Source organism: Dendropsophus ebraccatus, chromosome 4 (genome assembly GCF_027789765.1).
Source record: "Dendropsophus ebraccatus isolate aDenEbr1 chromosome 4, aDenEbr1.pat, whole genome shotgun sequence".
In the NCBI taxonomy this organism is placed as follows: domain Eukaryota; kingdom Metazoa; phylum Chordata; class Amphibia; order Anura; family Hylidae; genus Dendropsophus; species Dendropsophus ebraccatus.
In genome coordinates this window covers 37,271,504-37,294,797 of record NC_091457.1, presented here as the reverse complement: position 1 = coordinate 37,294,797, position 23,294 = coordinate 37,271,504, and the positions used below count along the sequence as shown (strand labels likewise).

The 23,294-nt window shown below is 40.4% G+C and overlaps 1 protein-coding gene across 4 annotated transcripts in view; it reads left to right on the top strand.

Moving 5' to 3' along the window:
• CDHR5 (cadherin related family member 5) overlaps nt 1-23,294 on the top strand; it is a 41,928-nt gene that overhangs the window by 4,636 nt on the left and 13,998 nt on the right. For all 4 annotated transcript variants that reach the window (XM_069965598.1, XM_069965597.1, XM_069965596.1 and 1 more), the window contains exons 2-11: nt 10,497-10,660; nt 11,337-11,387; nt 12,945-13,037; nt 15,064-15,156; nt 16,113-16,223; nt 16,458-16,628; nt 18,684-18,774; nt 19,688-19,785; nt 20,226-20,432; nt 21,696-21,812. In XM_069965598.1, coding sequence (XP_069821699.1) covers nt 10,497-10,660; nt 11,337-11,387; nt 12,945-13,037; nt 15,064-15,156; nt 16,113-16,223; nt 16,458-16,628; nt 18,684-18,774; nt 19,688-19,785; nt 20,226-20,432; nt 21,696-21,812 — 1,196 coding nt within the window. The remainder of the gene's footprint in view (nt 1-10,496; nt 10,661-11,336; nt 11,388-12,944; nt 13,038-15,063; nt 15,157-16,112; nt 16,224-16,457; nt 16,629-18,683; nt 18,775-19,687; nt 19,786-20,225; nt 20,433-21,695; nt 21,813-23,294) is intronic.

Sequence of the window (23,294 nt, the reverse complement as noted above, 5' to 3'; positions counted from 1 at the left end):
GTGAAGTCCAAACCAGCACGAAGTCCAAACCAGCACCAAGACTTGTCCTCACTACACAGATAACCCTCTACATGCCTCCTGGTATCCAGTTTACCAGCTCCTTATCAGGCCGTCCCCACACTCACCTTTCAGGGCCAAAGACCAAGCGTTTTATGGCTTTACACATGGTGAGGCAGTGTATTGGCATCACCACAAGCACCACTCTGCCAGTACCAGTCACCTGCTAATACCTGTACCTTCCTCAGTGGTTGTCAGCCCAGAAGACAGAGAACTCTTTTGCAACCAGTGTGGCGGCATTGCTAAGAGATCTACATTCACCATCTTGTAGTTCTTGCAGTACATAATATAACAACATATGATGCAGTATAATACCATACCTGATAGTAAGCCAGTTGCATGTGTATTATGTCCACATATGATTATGGCATACAATAGAAATAGAAGGACAGCTATATACTGGCAATATTGCTGCATTGCCTCTATGATGGACCACAGAACGTGACTGGAACTACAATTTGGCAGACAGCTTTGTTTTTAGAAAGTGTGGTGGAGATCTCCATTGTATCAGCAATAGAGAAACAGAAATTAACAATTAACATATCAATAAAACGGCGCTGAGGATGAAGGTAATAAAACAACCTTCTTTCTATCATTCCACTCCTGATATCATTTATAATGAATACTGATCCTGGAGAGAAGAAAGTAAGAACACTAAGGGCCACATGTATACATGTATCATCCGGCGAACGGATGATTTTCCGCGGAAAGTGCCGATTTGCATATTATTTTACACGCAAATGGCCGATTTGTGAATAAAATATTCGCAAATCGGCACTTTCCGCCGAGTACGCCAGGGGGGTGGAAAGGGGGCGTGTAGTGGGCGGAACGGAGGGCGCGGACTCAGAGTCCGCGCGATTTACCATCCGTTCCGCCCAAATATACGCCGAAAACCTACTCCAGTCCTCAGCTGGCGTAGGCTTTTGGCGGTGCGCACCAGCGCGCACGGGATTTATGTAGAGGCAGTCCGCCTCTACATAAATCTCCGTAGCGCCGGAGCTGCGGGGGCATTTTTAAGTCCGGCGTAAAAAACGCCGGACTTAATAAATGCCCCCCAAAATGTGCACAGTCTAAAATTTGTTTTGGAGGCATTGCTAAACTCCTGGTTTGGATGGCAAACTTTCAAAACTTTTTTTAAGGGGTTTTCCCACCTAAGCTTGCTATCACCTATGTATGTTCGCGAGAATGCGGACGCAATCATCCCCATTGCTCGAGCGCCATTCATTTTCTACAATTCTGCTAAACATTTCCAAACTGTTTGCCAGCAGTACTAACACCTAGACTTTATTATGCTTACTTCTCTAGGCAAGTTGAAAACTTATAGTACTTAAAGGGGTTGTCTAGTGTGCACATGTTTTATGTTTTTGTTATAACTGTCCCCGGAGTATAATCTGATCACCAGTTGTCTGCTGTTATAATCCCCAGTGATCAGCTTTACATTGTCAGGACCCCAGGAGCAACTGCGCATTTCCCCAGCAGCGCCACCACAAGGAAAATTTAGTACAGCATTACTCACATTTAAATAACAGGCTGCCAAAGCAATACATGGATGTGACAGGGGCTGCTCTAAGGCCAGGTTCATACCTGAAACTAGCTTTGTGGTTGTGGTATACATTGGAAAGCCAGCGTACTGGTATACCAGCATATATTACACCATACCCACAGGACTAATTGATGAATTAACTATTGAGGAGGTTACAAATTTAATGGAATAACCTATTGCACATCTACATAGTAACATAGTAAATAAGGTTGAAAGAAGACTAGAGTCCATCAGGTTCAACCCAGGGGAACCCTACTGTGTTGATCCAGGGAAGGCAAAAACCCCTGTGAGGCAGACGACAATTGCCCCACCACAGGGAGAACCCCCCCCCCGACTCCAATGGCAATCAGAATAATCCCTGGATCAACGTATCACCGGAAATCTAATGCCCATAACTTGTAATATTATATTGTTCAAGAAAAGCATCCAGGCCTCCCTTGAACTTATTTAATGAATCAGCCATGACAACATCATGTGGCAGAGAGTTCAACAGTCTTACCGCTCGTACAGTAAAGAACCCGCGTCGATGCTGATGATAAAATCTTCTTTCCTCTAGACGTAGAGGATGCCCCCTTGTCATGGTTACAGACCTAGGAGTAAAAAGATCACTACAAAGATCTCTGTACTGTCCATTCATATATTTGTACATTGTGATCAGATCGCCCCTAAGACGTCTTTTTTCTAGCGTAAATAACCCCAAGTTTGATAATCTGTCCTGGTACTGTAACCCACCCATTCCCTTAATGACCTTAGTTGCCCTCCTCTGCACCCGCTCCAGTTTAGCTGTGTCCCTCTTATATACCGGTGCCCAAAACTGTACACAGTATTCCATGTGTGTTCTGACCAGTGATTTATAAAGAGGCAAAACTATATTCTCATCTTTAGCATCTATACCTCTTTTGATGCACCCCATTATTTTATTAGCCTTGGCAGCTGCTGCCTGGCACTGATCACTAAAGTTGAGTTTACTGTCCACCAATACCCCCAGGTCCTTTTCGGAAGTAGTTTTACCCAGTGTTTTATTATTTAGCACATAACTGTACTTATTACTTCTATGGCCCAAGTGCATAACCTTACATTTATCCACATTAAACTTCATTTGCCATTTCACCGCCCAAGCCTCTAGCTTCTCCAAATCCCTCTGTGATAAGATATTATCATCCTCTGTGCTGATTACTTTACCCAGTTTAGTATCATCTTTTAGACTCTTGATGTGCAGCATGCTAAGGTTGGCTTTACACTATTTTTGCAATCCGTTTATTTTTTATCTGTTTTTGCAAAAAATGGATGGAAAAACGGATGCAATTGTGTGCATCCTTTTTGATCTGTTTTTCCATTGACTTCCATTTTAAAAAGAGACAAACTTTTTTTGTAACATACAAAATGGTCAAGTATGTTTTATGTATGTTAAAAAATGGATGCATTTTGAACTGTTTTTTTTTTTATAATGGAAGTCAATGGAAAAATGGATCAAAACGTACGCACACAATTGTATCCGTTTTTCCATAAATTTTTTGCAAAAATGTATGAAAAAAATGGGTGGCAAAAACGCAGTGTGAACCCAGCCTTACTTATGTATTTTTGTGAATGTTCATTTTGACCAACAGATGGCAGTACAAGTGAAGAAAATGAATGTCATAGTGAGCAGTACATACAGTATAGGTGTAGTACAACATGCAACTTGGAACCATAACAGTACAGTACGGCAGAGGTGCGCAAGGAACATAGTGCTAATCCTAGTAGAGTATATTATTATAGCTATTTTAATTATAGTCTTTTTTTCAATGCTTTGCAAATTACTGTAACAAACAGAATGTAGAGTATGGTTATTATTCTGTGCTACTACTTCAACCCTGCAAGGGCTCTACTAAACTGTAAGTTTGTTTGCAAGTTTGTCTTTGGCTGCTTCCCCACTACATTAAGAAAATTGTTATTATTTAACCAGCTGTGACTAGCTGCTATGGGCAAAACCAGACTGTTTCAATTTCAGACAGATTGATAAATCTGGACCATTGTGTTATAATGTGACTATTACCGCTATGCAAGTGAGTGATACAAGCTAGGCTAGGTTCACACTGCATTTGTCGTTTCTGTTTAACTTATAAGTTAAAAAGGAAAAAAAAAACTGATTAAAAATTAAATCCTGTAGAATTCCTTTCCCATTGACATTATAAAAAGGAAAAATAGTTTTTTACGTGAATTTTTTTTTACGTGCACACAAATGTGGTTGACTGCATTTTTCTGTCTGTTAAAATTAATTGTACTGAAAAGGAAACAGTGAAACAAACAGAAAAATGCAGTGTTTCCAGTAGTTAATTGATAAACTGCTGTGATTGGAGTATGCCTGGGGTTATGGAGCCATGGTGAATTCTATGGGAGAGTTTTCAAAACATGCTCTGTGACTTGGCAGAGGTTGGTGTGCATGGGGTGGGGGCTGTGCTCCGACCATTACCTATTGTGAATGACTAGAGATGAGCGAACCTCGAGCATGCTCGAGTCGATCCGAATCCGAACTTTCGGCATTTAATTAGCGGTGGCTGCTGAACTTGGATAAAGCCCTAAGGCTATGTGGAAAACATGGATATAGTCATTGGCTGTATCTATGTTTTCCAGACAACCTTAGAGGTTTATCCAAGTTTTGCAGCCCCCGCTAATCAAATACCGAACGTTCGGGTTCGGATCATCTCGAACCCGAACCCGGTTCGCTCATCTCTATGAATGACCTAATGTCATCTACTAGTTTCACCTTTCAATGTGATCTTGTATGTGATGATAAGGAGGAAACTATTGGAAAATGATCTTTGTAGAACAGGAAGTGTCAGTTTATTATTAGGCTTAGTATCCAGGCTGAAAATAGCAAGATTTCTGGATTGTTTTATAATATAGATAGTAAAATGGAAAATGAGAAAAGAAAATCCTAAAAAATTCATTTATACAATGGGTCGTTTTCTTATGTCACTTTCCCTTTAAGTGTGGCTAAGTGGCCTGAGTTAAAGGGACAGCTGTCCAAGAATTGTGTTTGAAACTAAAGTCTGTTGAAACTGTTCAGTTTCTCTGTTGGGAAGATTTGCTACTGTTACTCATTATCAGCTGCTGTATGTCCTGCAGGAAGTGGTGTATTCTTTCCAGTCTGGAGAGCAGGAGAGGTTTTCTACGGGGATTTGCTGCTGCTCTAGACAGTTCCTGTCAGGTACAGAGATGGCAGCAGAGAACAATGTGTATAACAATGTTGTGCAAACAACATAGTGTGAACTGTACCTCCGTGTGTACGTCCTCCCATTCACCCCCCTGATGCCTTTTTGTACAAGACTGTTTCATCAATAAAGAAGAATTTGCTACAGAACGGTGAGTTGCCGCAGTTTCTCCTTCACTTCACTGAATTTTGTTTGATACTATTAACTCTGCGTGTTCTGCTGAGCACCACCTGCTGTAATCACCCTTTCAGCTATTGGAACCCTAGACTCTCTGCTTCTTACAGTAGTGCCGAGTGTTACTCCTTTTGTTTTGTGCCTTATCGTATTGTCCCAATATGCTAGAAAAGGGTTAAACTGTCAGTAACAAAAATGTGCAAATAACACCTGCTGCAAGTTATCAAGACCCCCAATGGACCCTTTTATAGTCAGAGGGGCAGCTTTAGCCTTTAAACATTACAAAGAAGTCAACAAAACCTGTAAAAATGTAATAAAAGCAGCAAAAATTCACAATGAAAGACAGGTAGCCATAGATAGCAAAAGAAACCCCCCAAAAATTCTTCAAATATATTAATGCAAAAAAACCAAGGTCAGAGCATGTAGGACCCCTAAATAATGGTGACGGGGAGTTAATAACTGGGGATCAGGAGAAAGCTGAGTTACTTAATGGCTTCTTCAGTTCTGTATATACAAAAGAAAAGGATGGAGCTGTGGTGGGTGGGGCCAGTACTGAGGTGGGTGGGGCCAGTGCTGCTAACACATGTAATGTACTGAACTGGTTTACTATAGATATGGTCCAAGATAAATTAAATAAACTCAATGTAACCAAAGCTCCAGGGCCTGATGGATTACACCCCAGAGTTCTTAGGGAACTCAGTTCTGTAATTTCTCTACCCTTGTATGAAATATTCAGTGATTCTTTGCTTACTGGTATTGTGCCGAGGGACTGGCGTAAGGCAAATGTAGTGCCGATCTTCACAAAGGGCTCTCAAACTTCCCCAGGTAACTACAGACCTGTAAGCTTAACGTCCATTGTGGGGAAACTATTTGAGGGGCTTATAAGGGACTACATCCAGGAATATGTAGTGGCTAATAGTATTATAAGTGATAACCAGCATGGTTTTACTAAGGACAGAAGCTGTCAAACCAACCTAATATGTTTCTATGAAGAGGTAAGTAGAAGCCTGAATGGAGGCGCAGCTGTGGATATCGTGTACCTGGATTTTGCTAAAGCGTTTGACACAGTTCCTCATGGACGTCTGATGGATAAGTTAAAGTCTATCGGTTTGGAAAGTTTAATGTGTAACTGGATTGAAAACTGGCTTAATAATCGTACCCAGAGAGTGGTGGTCAATGATTCCTACTCCGAATGGTCCCCGGTAATAAGTGGTGTACCCCAAGGGTCAGTACTGGGCCCTCTTCTGTTTAACTTGTCTATTAATGATATTGAGAATGGAATTAACAGCAATGTTTCTATCTTTGCAGATGACACCGAGCTTTGTAGTACAGTACAGTCTATGGAGGATGTGCAGATGTTACAGGATGACTTAGACACACTGAGTGTTTGGGCGTCCACTTGGCAAATGAGGTTCAATGTGGATAAATGTAAAGTTATGCACCTGGGTACTAATAACCCGCATGCATCATATGTCCTAGGGGGAGTTACACTGGGAGAGTCGCTGATGGAGTAGGATCTGGGTGTACTTGTAGATAATAGGCTACAGAATAGCACACAATTTCGGTCAGCTGCTTCTAAGGGCCCTATTCCACAGTAACGAGGGGATTGGCCCCATTTGTCCTGATTTGTCCGATTATCGTTCGGTGCAATAGAGAGAACGATCAGCCGATGATCGTGTCATCGGCTGATCGTTCATTTAGGGCCAGACCTAAAATCATCGTTCCCCAACCGTGCATCACTACAGTTGAATAGCGGTGCGCGGCGGGCAACCGACGATTTGACAGCAGCAGCATCATACATTACCTGTCAGGTCTTCTTCTCCGCGCTGTCTTCATCCCCGGGTCCCGCGCTTTCTATCTTCTGAATGGCCGGTCAGCTGACGGAGCGCTCAGCCAATCACAGGCTGGGACCGCCGCGGCCTGTGATTGGCTGAGTGTGGCCTGTCAGCTGACCGGCCATTCAGAAGATAGAGAGCGCGGGACCCGGGGAGGAAGACAGCACGGAGAAGACCTGCAGGTAATGTATTACTGCTGCTGCAAGGGCTGCAAGGACATCGGTAACGATGTCCTTGCAGCCCTCACTCAACGATCATCGGGCCATGGAATTAATTTTACAAGGAACTAAACGCAATAACAGGCAGTAAACAAGGTACACGGTGAAACAGAAACCAGAGACAATAACCAGGAAACTAGAGGACAAGGAAAGGAACACTGAACCAAAAGACAAAGGCAAGAAACAAGCAAAGGGATCAGGAACTAGGAATACAGACAATATCACAAAGGCTGAATCTAGCAGAACAGACAAGCTGCAAAACTATCAAGATCCTTGAGTGAAGGGAGGGAGAAGCTATAAGGGAACAGAAGTCCTGGACTCCAAGCAGATAGGTGGAGCAGGAGAAACACACAAGAAATCATAGAAAGCCAGAGGTGAAGAGACCTGTCAATCACAACACAGCAGACACAATTAGTGAATAGACCACAGCAAGGAAAGTGCAGGGAGAACTAAGAAAACATGGACCGGAACACAGAAGACACAAACAGAAAACACAGTAAAACAAGGAACGGATAATGGCCAAAAGCGCAGTCTTTGGCGCAGAGGTCGGATCTTCACCGCAGAGGGTGGCACTGATGCCTTTTCAGGCACGATCATGACACCGGCCTAGACAAGTTCTTAGAGCAAAATAATATAAATGCATATATATAGAACCTATCACCCCTCCCCCTTCTCTGTATCCATCCCCTCCTTGGTTGAACTTGATGGACATGTGTCTTTTTTCAACCGTATTGACTATGACTATGTAATATAGTCAAAGCAGTATTAAGTATTTTACCAGACAAAATATTGCTGCAGACTGTACTGGAATTTACAGAGGAGGCTGTAACCTATAATACAGATGTAGATGGGCCTTAACCCATAGCTGCACCAGGACGTTATTTAACGTCCTCGTGCCGCTATGGGAGTTCAGAGGGGGGTCGCGCGGCGACCACCCTCTGAACTGCCGCGATCCCGGGTGCCGCGTGTAGCCCGGGCTCGCGGCTATTAGCGGGCACGGTCCGATCGCCGTGCCCGCTAATTAAGTACTTAGAAGCAGCTGTCAAAGTTGACAGCTGCTTCTAAATACTTGCGGTTATACATGCCTGGTGGTCTAGTGGGGGGATCGCCCCCCTGCGGCGCGATTGCGGGGGGGCGATCCCTGCATCCATACCGGGCCGGGGTCTGCTCCGTAATGGCGCTGATCCCGGCTCGGCATTCTATTGCTTTTGGCTGCAGCAGCCAAAAGTAATAGAACACCGATCTCATGGATTCATGCAGTATAACTATACTGCATGGATCTCTATGAGAGATCAGAGTACATATACTAGAAGTCCCCCAGGGGGGCTTCTAGTATATGTCTAAAGTAAAAGAAAAAAGTATTTTTAATAACACAAAACCCCCTCCCCTAATAAAATTCTGAATCACCCCCCTTTCCCCATTTTATAAATAAAAATAAATAAATAAATTAATAAACAAACATGTTTGCTATCGCCGCGTGCGTAATCGCCCGAACTATTAATTAATCACATTCCTGATCTCACACGGTAAACGGCGTCAGCACAAAAAAATCCCAAAGTGCAAAATTGCGCATTTTTGGTCGCATCAAATCCAGAATAATTGTAATAAAAAGCGATCAAAAAGTCATATATGCGCAATCAAGGTACCGATAGAAAGATCACATCATGGCGCAAAAAATGACACCTCACACAGACCCATAGACCAAAGGATAAAAGCGCTATAAGCCCGGGACTGGAGCGATTTTAAGGAACGTATATTGGTTAACAACGGTTTGAATTTTATACAGGCCATCAGATACAATATAAGTTATACATGTTACATATCGTTTTAATCGTAACGACTTGAGGAACATGCATAACAAGTCAGTTTTACCCCAGGGCGAATGGCGTAAAAACACATTTCCCCCAAATAAAAGAAATGCGTTTTTTTTTTCAATTTCACCACACATATAATTTTTTTCTGGTTTCCCGGCACATTTTAGGCAAAAATTACATCTGCCTTAGCAAAGTACAATTAGTTGCGCAAAAAATAAGGGCTCATTTGGGTCTCTAGGTGGAAAAATGCAGGCGCTATGGCCTTATATACACGAGGAGGGAAAAACGAAAACGCAAAAATGAAAACTGGCTGTGTCCCCTAAGGGTTAATTGTATGTAAAAAACATTAAACAAAGACAAAATAAACAATAGTAAGCAATGTCAATAACCACAGGTGGGGCGGCTAAAGTAGGGCGTACAACATGTCTGTTTGCCTATGGTTTCACTATAGATTTTTGGTTGATATTCTTTTTGTTCTGTACACGATAGGATCTGTTTTGTGCTGCTTGTCTCAATCCTTTCTTCCATCATTTATTAAGTCTCCTTGGATGTACAGTATATTATGGCCAAGACTTTATGCCCACATCAGGATGTCCCATGAATAGTGCAGTAATTCCTGTATAAGGAGGTAGGGATGAATACTGTATGCAGATCCTGAGATGCCACCTAGTTATATTGAACCCCATCTCCTGCTTTTTTAGTTGCTCCTTAGAGATTAAACACAACAGAGTAATAAGGCAGTAAGATTCAATTAAAATTCCTGTCATTCTGATTGGAAATGCTGGTAGCCAGAATACTTATGTTATGAATACAGTATGTACTGTATTGTGACAAAAAAGTTTTCTTAGTAAAAAATTACAAAAATATTGTATATTGTGATATACATGTGCCATCTAGTGGTAGAATATGGGAATTACATGTGAAATACTAGCATTATGTAAGTCTATGTGGCCACCTCACCTAGGCACAGAGCTGGGAGAGAGGCGCATGGCAAGGCACATCTCTTTTTACGTTTCCTTGATCAGTCATGGTCTGAATAGCCAGATCCTAAGCGAAATGATTAACCAATATAAGGGAACGATCCACTGAGCCTCAGTTTTGCTGTGGGTATTCCACTCGCATGCTTTATGAACAAAAATCATATTCACAACATTATAGACAAATCAGCAAAATATTTTTGAATAAATATACAACAAAATATTATAGCACCATACATTAGCATCACTTTTGTGAACCCCAAATCTGTTAGAATGTATGGTACAGCCCACAATTCTCATTTTATGCAGTGTTGCAAATATTCAGACCTGTTTAACCATAAAAGCAGGAAAACACAAAAACATAAAGAAACAACACAATAGACAGTCACAAAGGTTATGTTAATTTACAGTGCTACTATAGTTTGTTGTACATTTATATATATAAAAAAATAATGTGCTAGTTTGTCTAGAATATTTTTAATGTTTTAATATTGGTTTTTTTTTTCAATTGATGATTTTCCAAAGACTGGAATTCTTGTAACACAAGCACCCTTATATGTGTCTTATATGTGTGTATTACAAACCATAACATTCCCCATGTTACGGTTATATGCCACAGTGGTATTCCAGAGGGCATGGCGGTAGAGTAGCTTTCCATGATAACATTGTCATTTTTTTCTACAGCTTGTAAGGCTGCTGATACCACTACATCTATTAGAGAAGATGCACCCATAGACACTGTGGTAACAACAATAACTACAGACCCTGGCTACGTGGCAGAAGTTAACACTCAAAAATTTGCACTAAAAGGACAAAATCTAGTGTTAACTGAACATGTAGACTATGAGGTAAGTCAGTGTGAATGCCAGGCATCTGTCGCCACTGCTAAAATATTTTGATGCATTTGATCAAAAATTCCCCAGTCTAGCAAGTGAGCGGTGATTGGAAGCCTTTCATCATACGTAGTGTTGGGCAGTCTCTCCAAACTGTTTGGGTTTGTTGGCATTCTCCAAATGCGAACACACTTGGCATAGTACTCCCAGTGGCTGGAGAAGTTGGATGCATCCTTAGGGAGTCCTGGAAAACAGGTATATCCATAGGCTGTATCCATGTTTTCCTGGCAGCCCTAGGGCAGCATCCAACTTCTCCAGCCACCAGGAGCATGTTTAGGTTGGAGAACATTGCCAAACACAAACAGCTTGACAAGTCCACTTAACACTTATCATACGTCATCCTGGGTATTGTCAATCCAACATAATTACAGCATAGCAGATATATCCACCTGCATAGGGATTCACATATAAGTAGACTGCTCTACCTATTGGCAATGAAATGTCATTATTATTATTTACAGAGCCCTGTATGGCACTGAAATTGGGTTTTCACATTTATTATGTAATTGCATTTATTATGTAATAATCATAGCAACAAGTGCAGTTTTAGGTCATTAATCCTCTTTACCAAGTTATAAATATATGTAGCTAATTATCATTTATTACATTTAAACTTTCTTTGTATTAATAGGTAGAAAAAGTGATACGAGTCGATATTCTTTGCCAACTAAACGGCGTGCCTGTGAGTAAGATCCTGTTTGTCTCTACCTGTATGTTATGTTGCTCCGTCTCTATTAGGGTCTATTAGTCTCCCACCAATGGGCAAGTTCCCTGCAGTCTATAGGTGGTAGTAGAGAAGGCCATGTGGGGAGTTCTCCAGCCAGTTTCAGTCTAATCAAAGTATAAGAAAGGAACAAAACTAGTGACCCCTACTGAGAGACTTTCCAGGCCCCAGCCTTTGGCCACAACCCACCTGTGGGGCTCTGCACCAGTCTCATATTAAATGTACCATGGGCACCGCACTGTCCCATGATGGCAATAAATGGGGAAAAAAACAGCCTACTCACCTTCCACATGCTCCCCCGTTGCTGCAGTTCTCCAGATGTGTGCTGTCCTCTTCTGTTTTCTGTTACAGATACTGCCTGCGCTAGAAGTCCTGCCCACCTGTCAGCGCTGTGCATTTGGCAGGGTGCTGACAGGCAGTCAGGACTTCTGCCGCAGGTAACATATGTAACAGAGGAGCTACAAAAGCAAGAGGTTTGGAAAGAGCAACTAAAACCGACTCACTCTGCGGCACTTTGCTAGGACCTAACACGTAATCCCAACAGCTAGCTCCTCCTTCAATCACTCGGTGCCCTTGACCAGAAAAGGCAGCTCTTCATAGCCATAGATCCAGGTATTTCTCCCGAGTATATTACCACCGACACAAAGTGATTAGAACTCCTACTGCTGTTACTGCACCTTTAAGAAACTTCAGTGAGTTGTTTAAAGAATGTTGTTTAAACTGTTGTTTAAAGAAAACCAATCAAGGGCTATTTAAAAAAAATATTACATAATTTAAACCTTTATTTTTATTTTTTTTCTAAATATGTTTAATTATTTTTTTTGCCCACTCATGACCCATATTTCATTTTTTAATGGGCTTGCATTGCCTCTTTTCAAAAGAGTCTGCAATTTCCTGACATGCAGAGCAGCAGGATTGGCTCCCATGATCCTTCACCCGCTGCTCGGCCTTTACTCAGTGATCTCCAACACAAGATGCCTGTCTTTCACTATTGCTAAGGGTCCTTTTACTCACACAGATTATCTGACAGATTTTTGAAGCCAAATCCAGGAACAGACAATAAACAGAGAACAGGTCATAAAGGAAAGACTGAGATTTCTCCTCTTTTCAAATTCATTCCTGGCTTTCGCTTTAAAAATCTATCAGATAATCTGTTAGATATCTGTGTGTGTAAAAGGACCCTTATGTTTGCATGATCTTGTGAGATTATAAAAACCATATACCACTCTAAACCCCGTGAAGAGTGTTGCAGCTGTACAGCAACACCCACCCTTGCTAAGCACCCCCCTGGTTCACCACACATTCCTAACAAACCCTTTTGCAGCGGACCTAGTGGTACATTACAATAATTTCAATCTGTGACAATAAATGTTGGATGTTTTTTATTAATTCAGTACTTTTTGTTAATTTATTGGGGTTTCCATAGACTATCACAGGGGGCTTGGTAAAAATGATGACACAGGTAACTGATTGTCAAATTAGATATATGTTGATGTATTTTTTTTTTATTATTAGGTTCCCGGAGACACAGTTATTGTAGAAATTCTTGGTGTAAATGACAATCCTCCAATCTTCAAGGAAGAGAGATATTATTTAACTGCTTCCGAGGTGAGATATAATTAACACTTCTTTTATGTTAAAACAAAGACCTAGCACAAATACTGGGAACATGTATGCAATGAGGTCTTGGATCAATCTTATATCTGATAGGTGGAGATCCATCGCTGAGCACCCCTGCCAGTTAGCTGTTTAACAGAGCCTGACAAATAGCTTATCAGCAAGGGTGCTGGGTGCTGGAACTGCACCAACCACATATTGTTGGCCTATCTTGAAAATAGGCCATTAATACATCTTTGCAGAATACCCCTTTAAATTTGTATTATATGCATAAGTGAACTGGCACCCATAAAATTATTAGAAACTTTGACATAGCCCAGAGCTAAGAGAGAATTTTGTACTTAAAGTGACACTGTCCCCCCCTTTTTGCATTTTGACTGCTCTCCACAGGTGTAAAGGGTAAATTTTCCAGCTTTCATTACTTATTTTATATTATACGTCATGGTGCTTGTTCTGGTAAAAAGTGTTTTTTATTATCTGTGGATTGGGATATGTGGGCGCCACATCGCCACATCGCCCCGCCCCTAGTGCCACTTAGCCCCGCCCCATTTGTGGCGTTATCGCCGCATAGGCCCCGCCCCCACAACAGCCATTGGAAGGGCCAGCCAAAAGATCTAGGCCCCACCCCCTAGATTGACCCACATCAATGGCCACTTAGGGGACGGGGCCTATGAGACGATGATGTCACGGATGGCGCGGGGCTAAGTGGCGCTTACGCCGCGAAGCCCCGCCCACATATCCCAATTCACAGATAATAAAAAACACTTTTTACCAGAACAAGCACCATGACGTATAATATAAAATAAGTAATGAAAGCTGGAAAAATTTACCCTTTACACCTGTGGAGAGCAGTCAAAATGCAAAAAGGGGGTGACAGTGTCACTTTAAAGCCTTAATGTCATATGGAATAACTTGTGACATCTCATCAGAGGTTACTGATCACACAAGGTCTCACTCCTGGGTTTTAAGAGTGAGAACGTATGCAATCAGTAACTTCAGACATGTTTGATATGTCAAAAGTTAATCCAAATGACATTAAAGGGAACCTGTCACCAAGACAATGCTATCTAATCTATCGCCACCATGTTATAGAGCAGGAAGAACTGAGAAGATTGATATATATCTTTGTGAGAAAAGATTCTGTATAACTTGTAACATGTTAATTGAAATCCCTGCTCATTCTGTGGTAAGGAGTCCAGTGGGCGGTGTCACCCAATGGACTGGACTCTTTAGCATGGAAACATCAGAGATTTCACACAATAAATTTCAAGTTATGCAGAATTTTTTCCCATATAGATATATATCAATCTGCTCAGCTCCTTCTGCCCTATAACATAGTTCTGATAGGTAGCATTTTCATAGTGACGGGTTCCCTTTAAGGCTTCAAATTTACACTAAAAGGCCACAAAGACAGCAACTTCCTTATAAGCTTATCTGGATGGATGTTAAATAGAGATTAGCGAACCTTGAGCATGCTCGAGTCCATCCGAACCTGAACTTTCGGCATTTGATTATCGGTGGCTGCTGAAGTTGGATAAAGCCCTAAGGCTATGTGGAAAACATGGATATAGTCATTGGCTGTATCCATGTTTTCCAGACAACCTTAGAGCTTTATCCAAGTTCAGCAGCCCCAGCTAATCAAATGCCGATCGTTCGGGTTCGGATGGACTCGAACCCGAACCCGGTTCGCTCATCTCTAACCATTACCTGAACAACCTAAATCTAAAATCTAAAAATGCTCTTTAAACATATAACAGCCATATAACAGACAGGACGTATCCTTATTGTTACTGTTGCATGTTGGGAATTATTCATACAAATCAAAAACTATTATTGTTGCCTCTGTACATTTGCAAACCAGAAGCTATAGAAGATCCAATAGACCCATACAGATCTATTGACATATGGGTTAGCAAATTCCAGGACTGGAATGAGACATTAACAATTAGACTGTATGATATATGATATAGGTCATAACTCAGCTACCATTTTACATGTCTATAAATTACTTCCTAAGAATGCCACAGTGGGGAGCAGCGTTGGTACTGCAATAGTGGCTGAAGATGCCGATGGGGATATCCTCTACTATGAGCTGATTGCCAATGACACAGTAAGAGAAACAAATATTTACTATTGTTATTGTTTGTTTTTTTTTGGGGGGGGGGGGGGTTAGTGTCTCATTTTCATGATGTTCTATTGCATTGTTTGCTGCTTGTTTCTGGTTATACTAGTCAAAGGAAACAGGGTATAGTAAAACGGCCAGCCCGTATCACACATCTAAGTCCCATATATAGTTCTATGTCAAAGGAAAAAAATTGTACAGGGGCTGGGACCAAGGTAAAATATCTAAAAACATTTACTCCTTTGCTTACTTCTAAATTTGCTGTTTGTACTTCATTGTCCCCTGCTGAAGTCTGCAGTGTCACTGTGCAGAGAGGACATCAGTGAATGGGCTGTAATGCTCGGCCAGTGCTACAGCCCCTTCACTCACAGGCTGATATCATCTGCAATCGGCTGATAAATATACATATTCTTATTTGTCAGCAGATCACATCTTTTAATTTAGTTAAAGGGGTTATCCAGCGCTACAAAACATGGCCACTTTTCCCCCTACTGTTGTCTCCAGTTCAGGTGCGGTTTGCAATTAAGCTCCATTTACTTCAATGGAACTGAGTTTCAAAACCCCACCCAAACTGGAGACAACAGTAGGGGGAAAGTGGCCATGTTTTTGTAGCGCTGGATAACCCCTTTAAAAATTTGCAAGTCATACATCTCCCTGTATAATATGATGGAAGTAAGAGGTCGAGCTCTATAGACTTCCCCATACATAAGCAGCGATCTACCTGACTGGTGCTTGCACTGGGCAGCGGTTTGCCTGTGTGATACCACCCTATGGACTGACAGTCCAAACCCCAATAGCAAGTGATGGGTTAGTTGAGCAACATGCAATCTATTGATTAAGGGGGAAAACCCCTTTTTTAGCCGATTTTTTAAAAATGTAACAATTACTGCTCTTCTTTTTTTTAACATACTAATCTTTTCTTTTTTTTTTTCTGCCCCAATTAGAACGCTTCGGCTTATTTTAGACTGACGTCTGTAACTAATCCACTTCTAGTAGTGAATAAAGCTCTGGATTATGACCTATACCCCTTCATATGGTTAAATCTCACTGCACGGGTAAGTTGTATTGATGCTTATGGGTAAAATCAGACACAGTCTTTGTACAAGGGCCAGGTGAACTGGTGCCATAGCCAGATATAGCAAGTTATCTTATCAGTCCTCCTCAAATATAAGGCTACCCAGCAGAGAGTGCCCCCATGTACAGCACTTACCTTTCTCATATGCATGACATATCTTCATTTTCATCCTGTGGATATGTTACCTGAACATGTCATCATTTCTTTCTTTCAGGACAATGAAAGTACCACTGGTTATCCTAGTTTCACAGCCACAACATCAATAGTTATTGAAATTTTGGACTCCGATGATAAGCCGCCTTTCTTCCAGCCTTGTACCCCCATCGGGACAAAGATCTGCATCAACAATGGCTACAGAGGCAGCGTGAATCGCTCTGAGCAAGCCGTAAGTGACGGAATGGCATTAGGAAATGTAGTGTGAATTTTATCTACACATCGGTGAATCTAGTACCTCGCATATACTTCCTTATGTTTCATATATACACAAAGTGACTGTGAATACATGTGAGATCATGATAAACATTAATGGCATGTCCATGGAATATACATAAGCGTCTCACAGGCATGTGTCCAATTTACTCTGAAGAACACATTGCATGCATACACATTAGATAAATGCCAGGTGAACCTATCCATCTCTGCAGGTAATGTGTATGGGCAAGTCCCAATGTCACATGGAAAAGGGAAGGAAGGATCAGTTGGATTTCCAGATGCCTAATTCTTTTATTCTCAAGAGAGATATGCTGCTGCCAGTTACCTCTCCCACTAGTGACCTTGGCCCCCTTGGTCATGACCAGTGTACATATGTATAGGGCTCACAAGGAATAGGCTCTATGAGTGCTCCCGGCTGTGGGGAGCTACAGTTTATTGAGGGATGCGTGAATGCCAAGATGTACTGTTACATACTGAAGCAGAGCATGATCCCCTCACAAGGTCACAGGGTGGTATTCCAACATGATAGCCGCCCCAAACACCTCCAAGACCACCACTGTCTTGCCAAATAAGCTGAGGGTAAAGGTGCTGGGCTGGTAAAGCATGTCTCTAGACCTAAACCCTATTATATGTATGGTCTCTAAGGTCTCACACATCCACCAGCTCTGAGATTTTGTTATGTAGGAGGGAAAGAGGGCTTCTAGTGAACTCCAAACCCAAGAGAGTTAGGGCAGTGTTGGAAAATAATGGTGGCCACACAAAATGTTGATCTTTTTTGGCACAGTTGGGCAATTTTCACTTAGGGGTGTACTTACTTTTCTTGCAGGGGTTAAGAAATTAATGGTCTTGTGTTGAGGGCACACCAAATCGACACTGTTATACAAGGTATACACTGACTATTTTACATGGTATCAAATGTCAGGTCTTCAAACAATATACTTAAATATAATAAATGTGAGGGGTGCTCCCACTTCTGTGAGTTACTGTACACGTTGTATTTATGGAAGACGTGTTTCGAGCTCTGCAGAGTGCTTTCTCAGAGCATATCCGAACAAACTAACAACAATCCTATAAAAAAAACAAATGACCAAAACTAAACCCACCCCACACATAGCCACCATTAATAAGCAACCATATTTCAATCCTGTGTAAAGTTGATTTACTAGAGCAGGGATGCTATGCTGGGTGGTTGCTGTGTCACTGTAGTATGGGTGATAAGCTGGAGTAAATGAGTGCGACTTTGCTCCTTGATGCCATACACACATGTACGTCAACCGGGAAGGCAATAAACTAAACTGTACGCAACTAACGTCATGTTTCAGATTGAACTTAGAGCTTTACCCTTATCAGATACCTTCAAGGTTTTGTCATAACAAAATCTTACTATTCTATTTTGTGAGTTGTGACACTCAGGGCTTGGGAACTACATTGGTGGATGGTGAGCCAGATAATGTAGCAATATATGGAGTTATGTAATGACAAGACACAAATCTAGAAGGTACTGGTAGCTTATACTGTGGATAAGTGTCCTTTTACACATACAGATAAATCCTTTAACAACAAGCAATGATTTTTTTACTTTTAAATGATAGGCATTTAGACAAGAAGATAAACTGCTATGAAAGTCGTTAATAGAACCGTCCTTGCAATTGTAAATATAATTGTAATTGCATTTATATATAAATATATATATATATATATATTGTGAATGATAGTAATTGCGTTTGTATCTATATACTGTGAACAATAAGTGTTTACACTGAAAGACTTGAGAATGTTGAACAATGATTTTAAGGTCAGCTCAAAAGATGGGATGAATGATTTTCATACAAATGTTCGTTCATCGTTTCATGTTTCATTGTTGCTGCGTTTACACCAGAAGATTCTTACATTTGAAAGATATGCAGATAATCCTTAAAGACAGATACTCCACGTATGAAAGAGATGCAAGCAGAATGTCAGCAGATGACCACCAGAATAATATAATTTATTTGCCTTTTTGTTTTAGACCCATCCGCTACAGTTGTTGCCTGGCCCTCTATATGCCGTGGATGGGGATTATGGCATTGGCGCCACTATTCTCTACAGTTTTATTGGTGGTATGTAAAAATCTGAATGTAATAAATATGGTGACAAATGGCATGATGTCATTAGTTTAATGTCCGCGGCACCTCTAGGTGGCCATACAAAAAAAACTTAAAGGGTTATTCCACTCAGTTCAAATACATTTTAAATTACCCTCCTCCTGGAAACTAACATTTGATTCCATACATGTCATTATCTTTTCCATCTCCTTCCTCCAATTCTGAGCCTGCTGCTTTCTGTTGAAGACATAGAAAACATCATGTAAACAGCCCCCTGGCTGGCTGTATCTGCACTATTTCTGTTCTCTGCAAGGCGAAAAGGGTTAATCCCAGCAAAAAGTAGGTCGACCTTAGATTAGCCCTCCCGGCATTACAGAGTGCAGAGACAGACAGACAGGGAAACTGATTACATGAGCCGTCTCGTAAGAGAGTTCGGAGGAGACAGAGAGAACAGCTCAGATATAGATTTCTGCGTCTTCAGCACAAAGCAGCAAGCTCGGAACTAGAAGAAAGAAACAGAAAAGTTAATGACATGTATGGAATGATTTATTAGTCTCCAGGAGGGGGGATGATTCAGCATGTATTTTACTTGAGTGGAATACCTCTAATTACACCTATGCCTGGCTGGAGGGGGGTGGGGGGTTGTGTCAACTGTAAGGTATAACGGGAATTGTGGACTGGGCATTGTGAATTTCAACATATCAACAAACTTGTTTCTATAAGCGATAAGAGTAAAAGATGTTATGGGAACATTGGTGATAAGTAGATAAGGTCCGATAAGATATAACCTATGAAAAATAGTTTTTTTAAACTTTTATCATAAATCTCTTATGCAGCAGCTGTGGTAGGGATCCTTTAGCATTTAATCATTCTCCTTGTTATTATAGTTGAATCTTTTACAAAGGCATTTGATCGTTTTTTTGTTCAGGGAATGATAACAGTGTATTTAATATGGACATGGCAAATGGAAGCATTACAATGAACAAGCCAGTAGAAACATTGGGAACAATCCTGCTGCAAGTTATGGTAGGTACTGATAATCTGCAGAGCACTAGAAATGCTAAACCATTTTAGAAAGATTTTAGGACAGTGTGATAGACAAATTATAAAATATGTTCTGAAAATGGTGTTCTGGAAAACTTGCACATACAGTACCCTTGGTAGCTTCACATTGTGATATGGCCATGTGATGTCACATCACCATCCATGACACATCACAGGATGATCGATAAAGATTGATGGGGTAAATTATCAATTGTGTTCATTCCGATAAATTGAACATAGTGAACTTATAGAATTAATCCAGATAAGTAGAAAAAGGAATGAAATCAGTATAGTGGTAATATATTTTATATAGGCATATACAATAAAGTATCATGTATTACATATTTAAATACAGTTTATAGTCATGCATTCTGTTTTTGTATTTGGCCAATAAGTAAAAAGAACATTAAATTTTGTTCCAGGCATTTCAGGCCGATGATAATACAAAATATGCCACCACCACCGTCCAGATTGAAGTAAAGGAAAAGAACAATTTCCCACCAACATTTCAGCAGTCCAATTACTATGGAACCATTCCCACAAATGCAGGACTGAGAAGCTTTGTCCTGGACTCTGGTGACCAGACTAGACAACTCCAAGTATTTGCTGCGGATCTGGATTTTCTGGATGTATGGACAGTATCTCCTAGTTGTTCAAATTAAAATTATGATTACACTACGATTATGATCTTCAACTTTTACAAGGCTGTAATCACACATGGCAGTTTTTAGGTAAAGCTGCCAGTGCAGTTTTTTTGTGCCAAAACCTGAAGAGGATCTAACAGGAAAGAGAAGTACAAGTCCTCTCTTTACATTTTCCATCCTATTTGAATCCAAAAGACTGCCATGTGTGATTCCAGCCTTACTTTTTCTTTGTTATACTACTTTTAATTATGTAAATATTGTTCTTAAAAATTCATGAAAACTGCTCTATTTTGAACCCTATAATGTTGATATTTTTCTATGGGGGTCTATGGGGATATATCGGGCCCAGTTTTTTACTGTGTGATTTGTAGTTTTTGTTGGTACTACATTTCCAAAGATGTGATCACTTTTTATTCTATTTTCTTCTCCAAAATTCACCAATCAGGAATGTTATAATTTAATAGTTTAGACAATTCCACACATGGCAATAACATGCTTATATTTATTTTAACATTTCTTTTTAAAAGAGAAATGTGAAAAGAGGGTGATTTGAACTTTTATTAGGGAATAGATTTTTTTTCTCATGTTTTATTTCTTTAGAATTTTTTTTCCCCTGTGGGGGATTATTATAAGCAAACTTTAGACTTTAGATCAATGCTATGTAGAACTCAACAGGAGCAGCAACCTTTAGCATAGCGAACAGTTAATCACAGCTCTGCTACACTTTGCCAATGCTGCCGCGCTTGTGACGCAGACAGCTTACCCAACTGTACTGTCTATTCTAATTATGACATGTAATAGAATAGATATTGATATGCAGCCCTGCAGTTTCTGACACAGCCATTGAAGGCAACAGAGGGGCTGCTGGTAGAGTACGATAAAATACTTTTGTATAGCTGTGTATTTTTGGCTTTCCAATTTCCTTTCACAACCTGCTTATAAAGACCGCTGGCTGCCATGACAACCAGTTGTATCACAGGGGTGCAGCACCACGGCCTTAACAAGATCGGCACCTGTCTATTAGTTACTTAGACGTTGTTGTCCCTATTAAGTGCGACGACGGTTGGGTTAAGCAACCAGCATCATAATGCGACCATACAACCAGGCCCAACATTTGACTGTTTGACACGTGTTATTTCATATGTCTTTTTGTGGGAGAACGTCCTTTAAATATTTTAATCTATTAGGCATAATTGATCAGACACTTATCAGACGTATATTTATATGTTAACTCTCTTTGTTTTTCAGGGTTTCAATCCAGTGGTCACATATAGAATAGAAAACAGCACAGATTTTATTGTTCTTCGTGATGGATACATTTTAACTAACTCTGTATTCTCCTCTCCTGGCACCACCGTTTTACTAGTAAGTTCTGTAAAGTACAGTTGTAAGACAAAGTAAGTGAACCCATTGAAATTACCTTTAAGAGGCTCAGCAAGTAGCATAAAGTAGTGACAGAGAAGCTTAACAGAATGATGTATCACTTACATTGTTCTGTGCAGCTGACCCAGAGATATCCTCCTGAATAATATGAACAATAAGTAGTCCTCTCCATTATAAGCCCAGTAGTCCTGGATATTTATGAGCATAAACCCCATAATTGTCCAATCTATTAAAATATATCAGTCGTCATCATGAACAGTGAACGGCGTAAACGAAAGAGGGAAAAAAGTGTGCAGATTACCGATTTTTTGTTACATTATATATATAAAAAAAACTTAATAAAAAGTGATCAAAACGTCCAATCTTCACAACTATTGTATTAATAAAAATTAGAGATCATGGCGCAAAAAATGACACCCCATATAGCCTCATAGATGAAAAACTAAAACCCCATTTTATTAATAATTAATTGCAAAAAAAAAGGATTTCATAAAATATATATATATATATATATATAAAAGAACATAATAGAATCTGTGTAAACCTGCATATGGTTGTGTTCGGACTGACCTATAGAATAATGGTATCATGTCACTTTTACCATATAGTGCATATTGTAGACACAAGAACCCCCCAAAAGTTACCATATTGCATTCATACACTTTTTTTTTCGCTTTCATCAATTTATATTTATATAATATTTTTGGGGTTCCATCATACATGTTATGGTATGTAGAATGAAAGATGCCATTACAAAGTACACCTGTTCCTGAAAAAAAACAAGCCCTGACATGGCCCTGTAGATAGAAAAGTGAAAGTGCTAGAGCTCTTAGAAAGGGTAGAGGAAAAAACAAAAATGCAAAAATGAAAATTGGCGCAGTCCACTGGGTCATTTTGGGCTTGGTCCTAAAAGGGTTAATTAGGCACACTAAGTAAACATCCTTAGTAAACAACTAAGTAAACATGTCCATGTAATAGGACATGTTGAAATGTGGCTGATTGTTGTCTTTCAATATGCTTTGTGTAATAGGATCGGTGACAGCAGACTGCCACTGATGTTCATGGACAGCCCAAAATATCTAAGGATTGTTCAGGCAGCCCCTCACACTCCTCCCTGCTTGCTGAATGTGCATCTTATAACACAGGCAGCGAGAGGGAAGTGCGCGCTGAGCTGACAGGTCAGTTCTCGCTTCCCCTGGATTATTGTGCCGTGTAGTAGACTTTGCCGTTCAAAAACACAAACCTTTTTTCAGCCATTATTTGACATGTTTGGTCATTGTTGTATCACCCAATGTCTCTCCAGCTTGAAATCAAAGGCTGACGCTCTTAAATTCTTAAAATGTTTTCAGGCCGAATATCTTCTTCTTATGATTTATAGACTATAATGAAGCAGAGGAGGTTTCAGGAGTGACACCAGGTGTAATCAGTACCTTTTATCTGATGTCAAAAGTTACTCCAAATGAC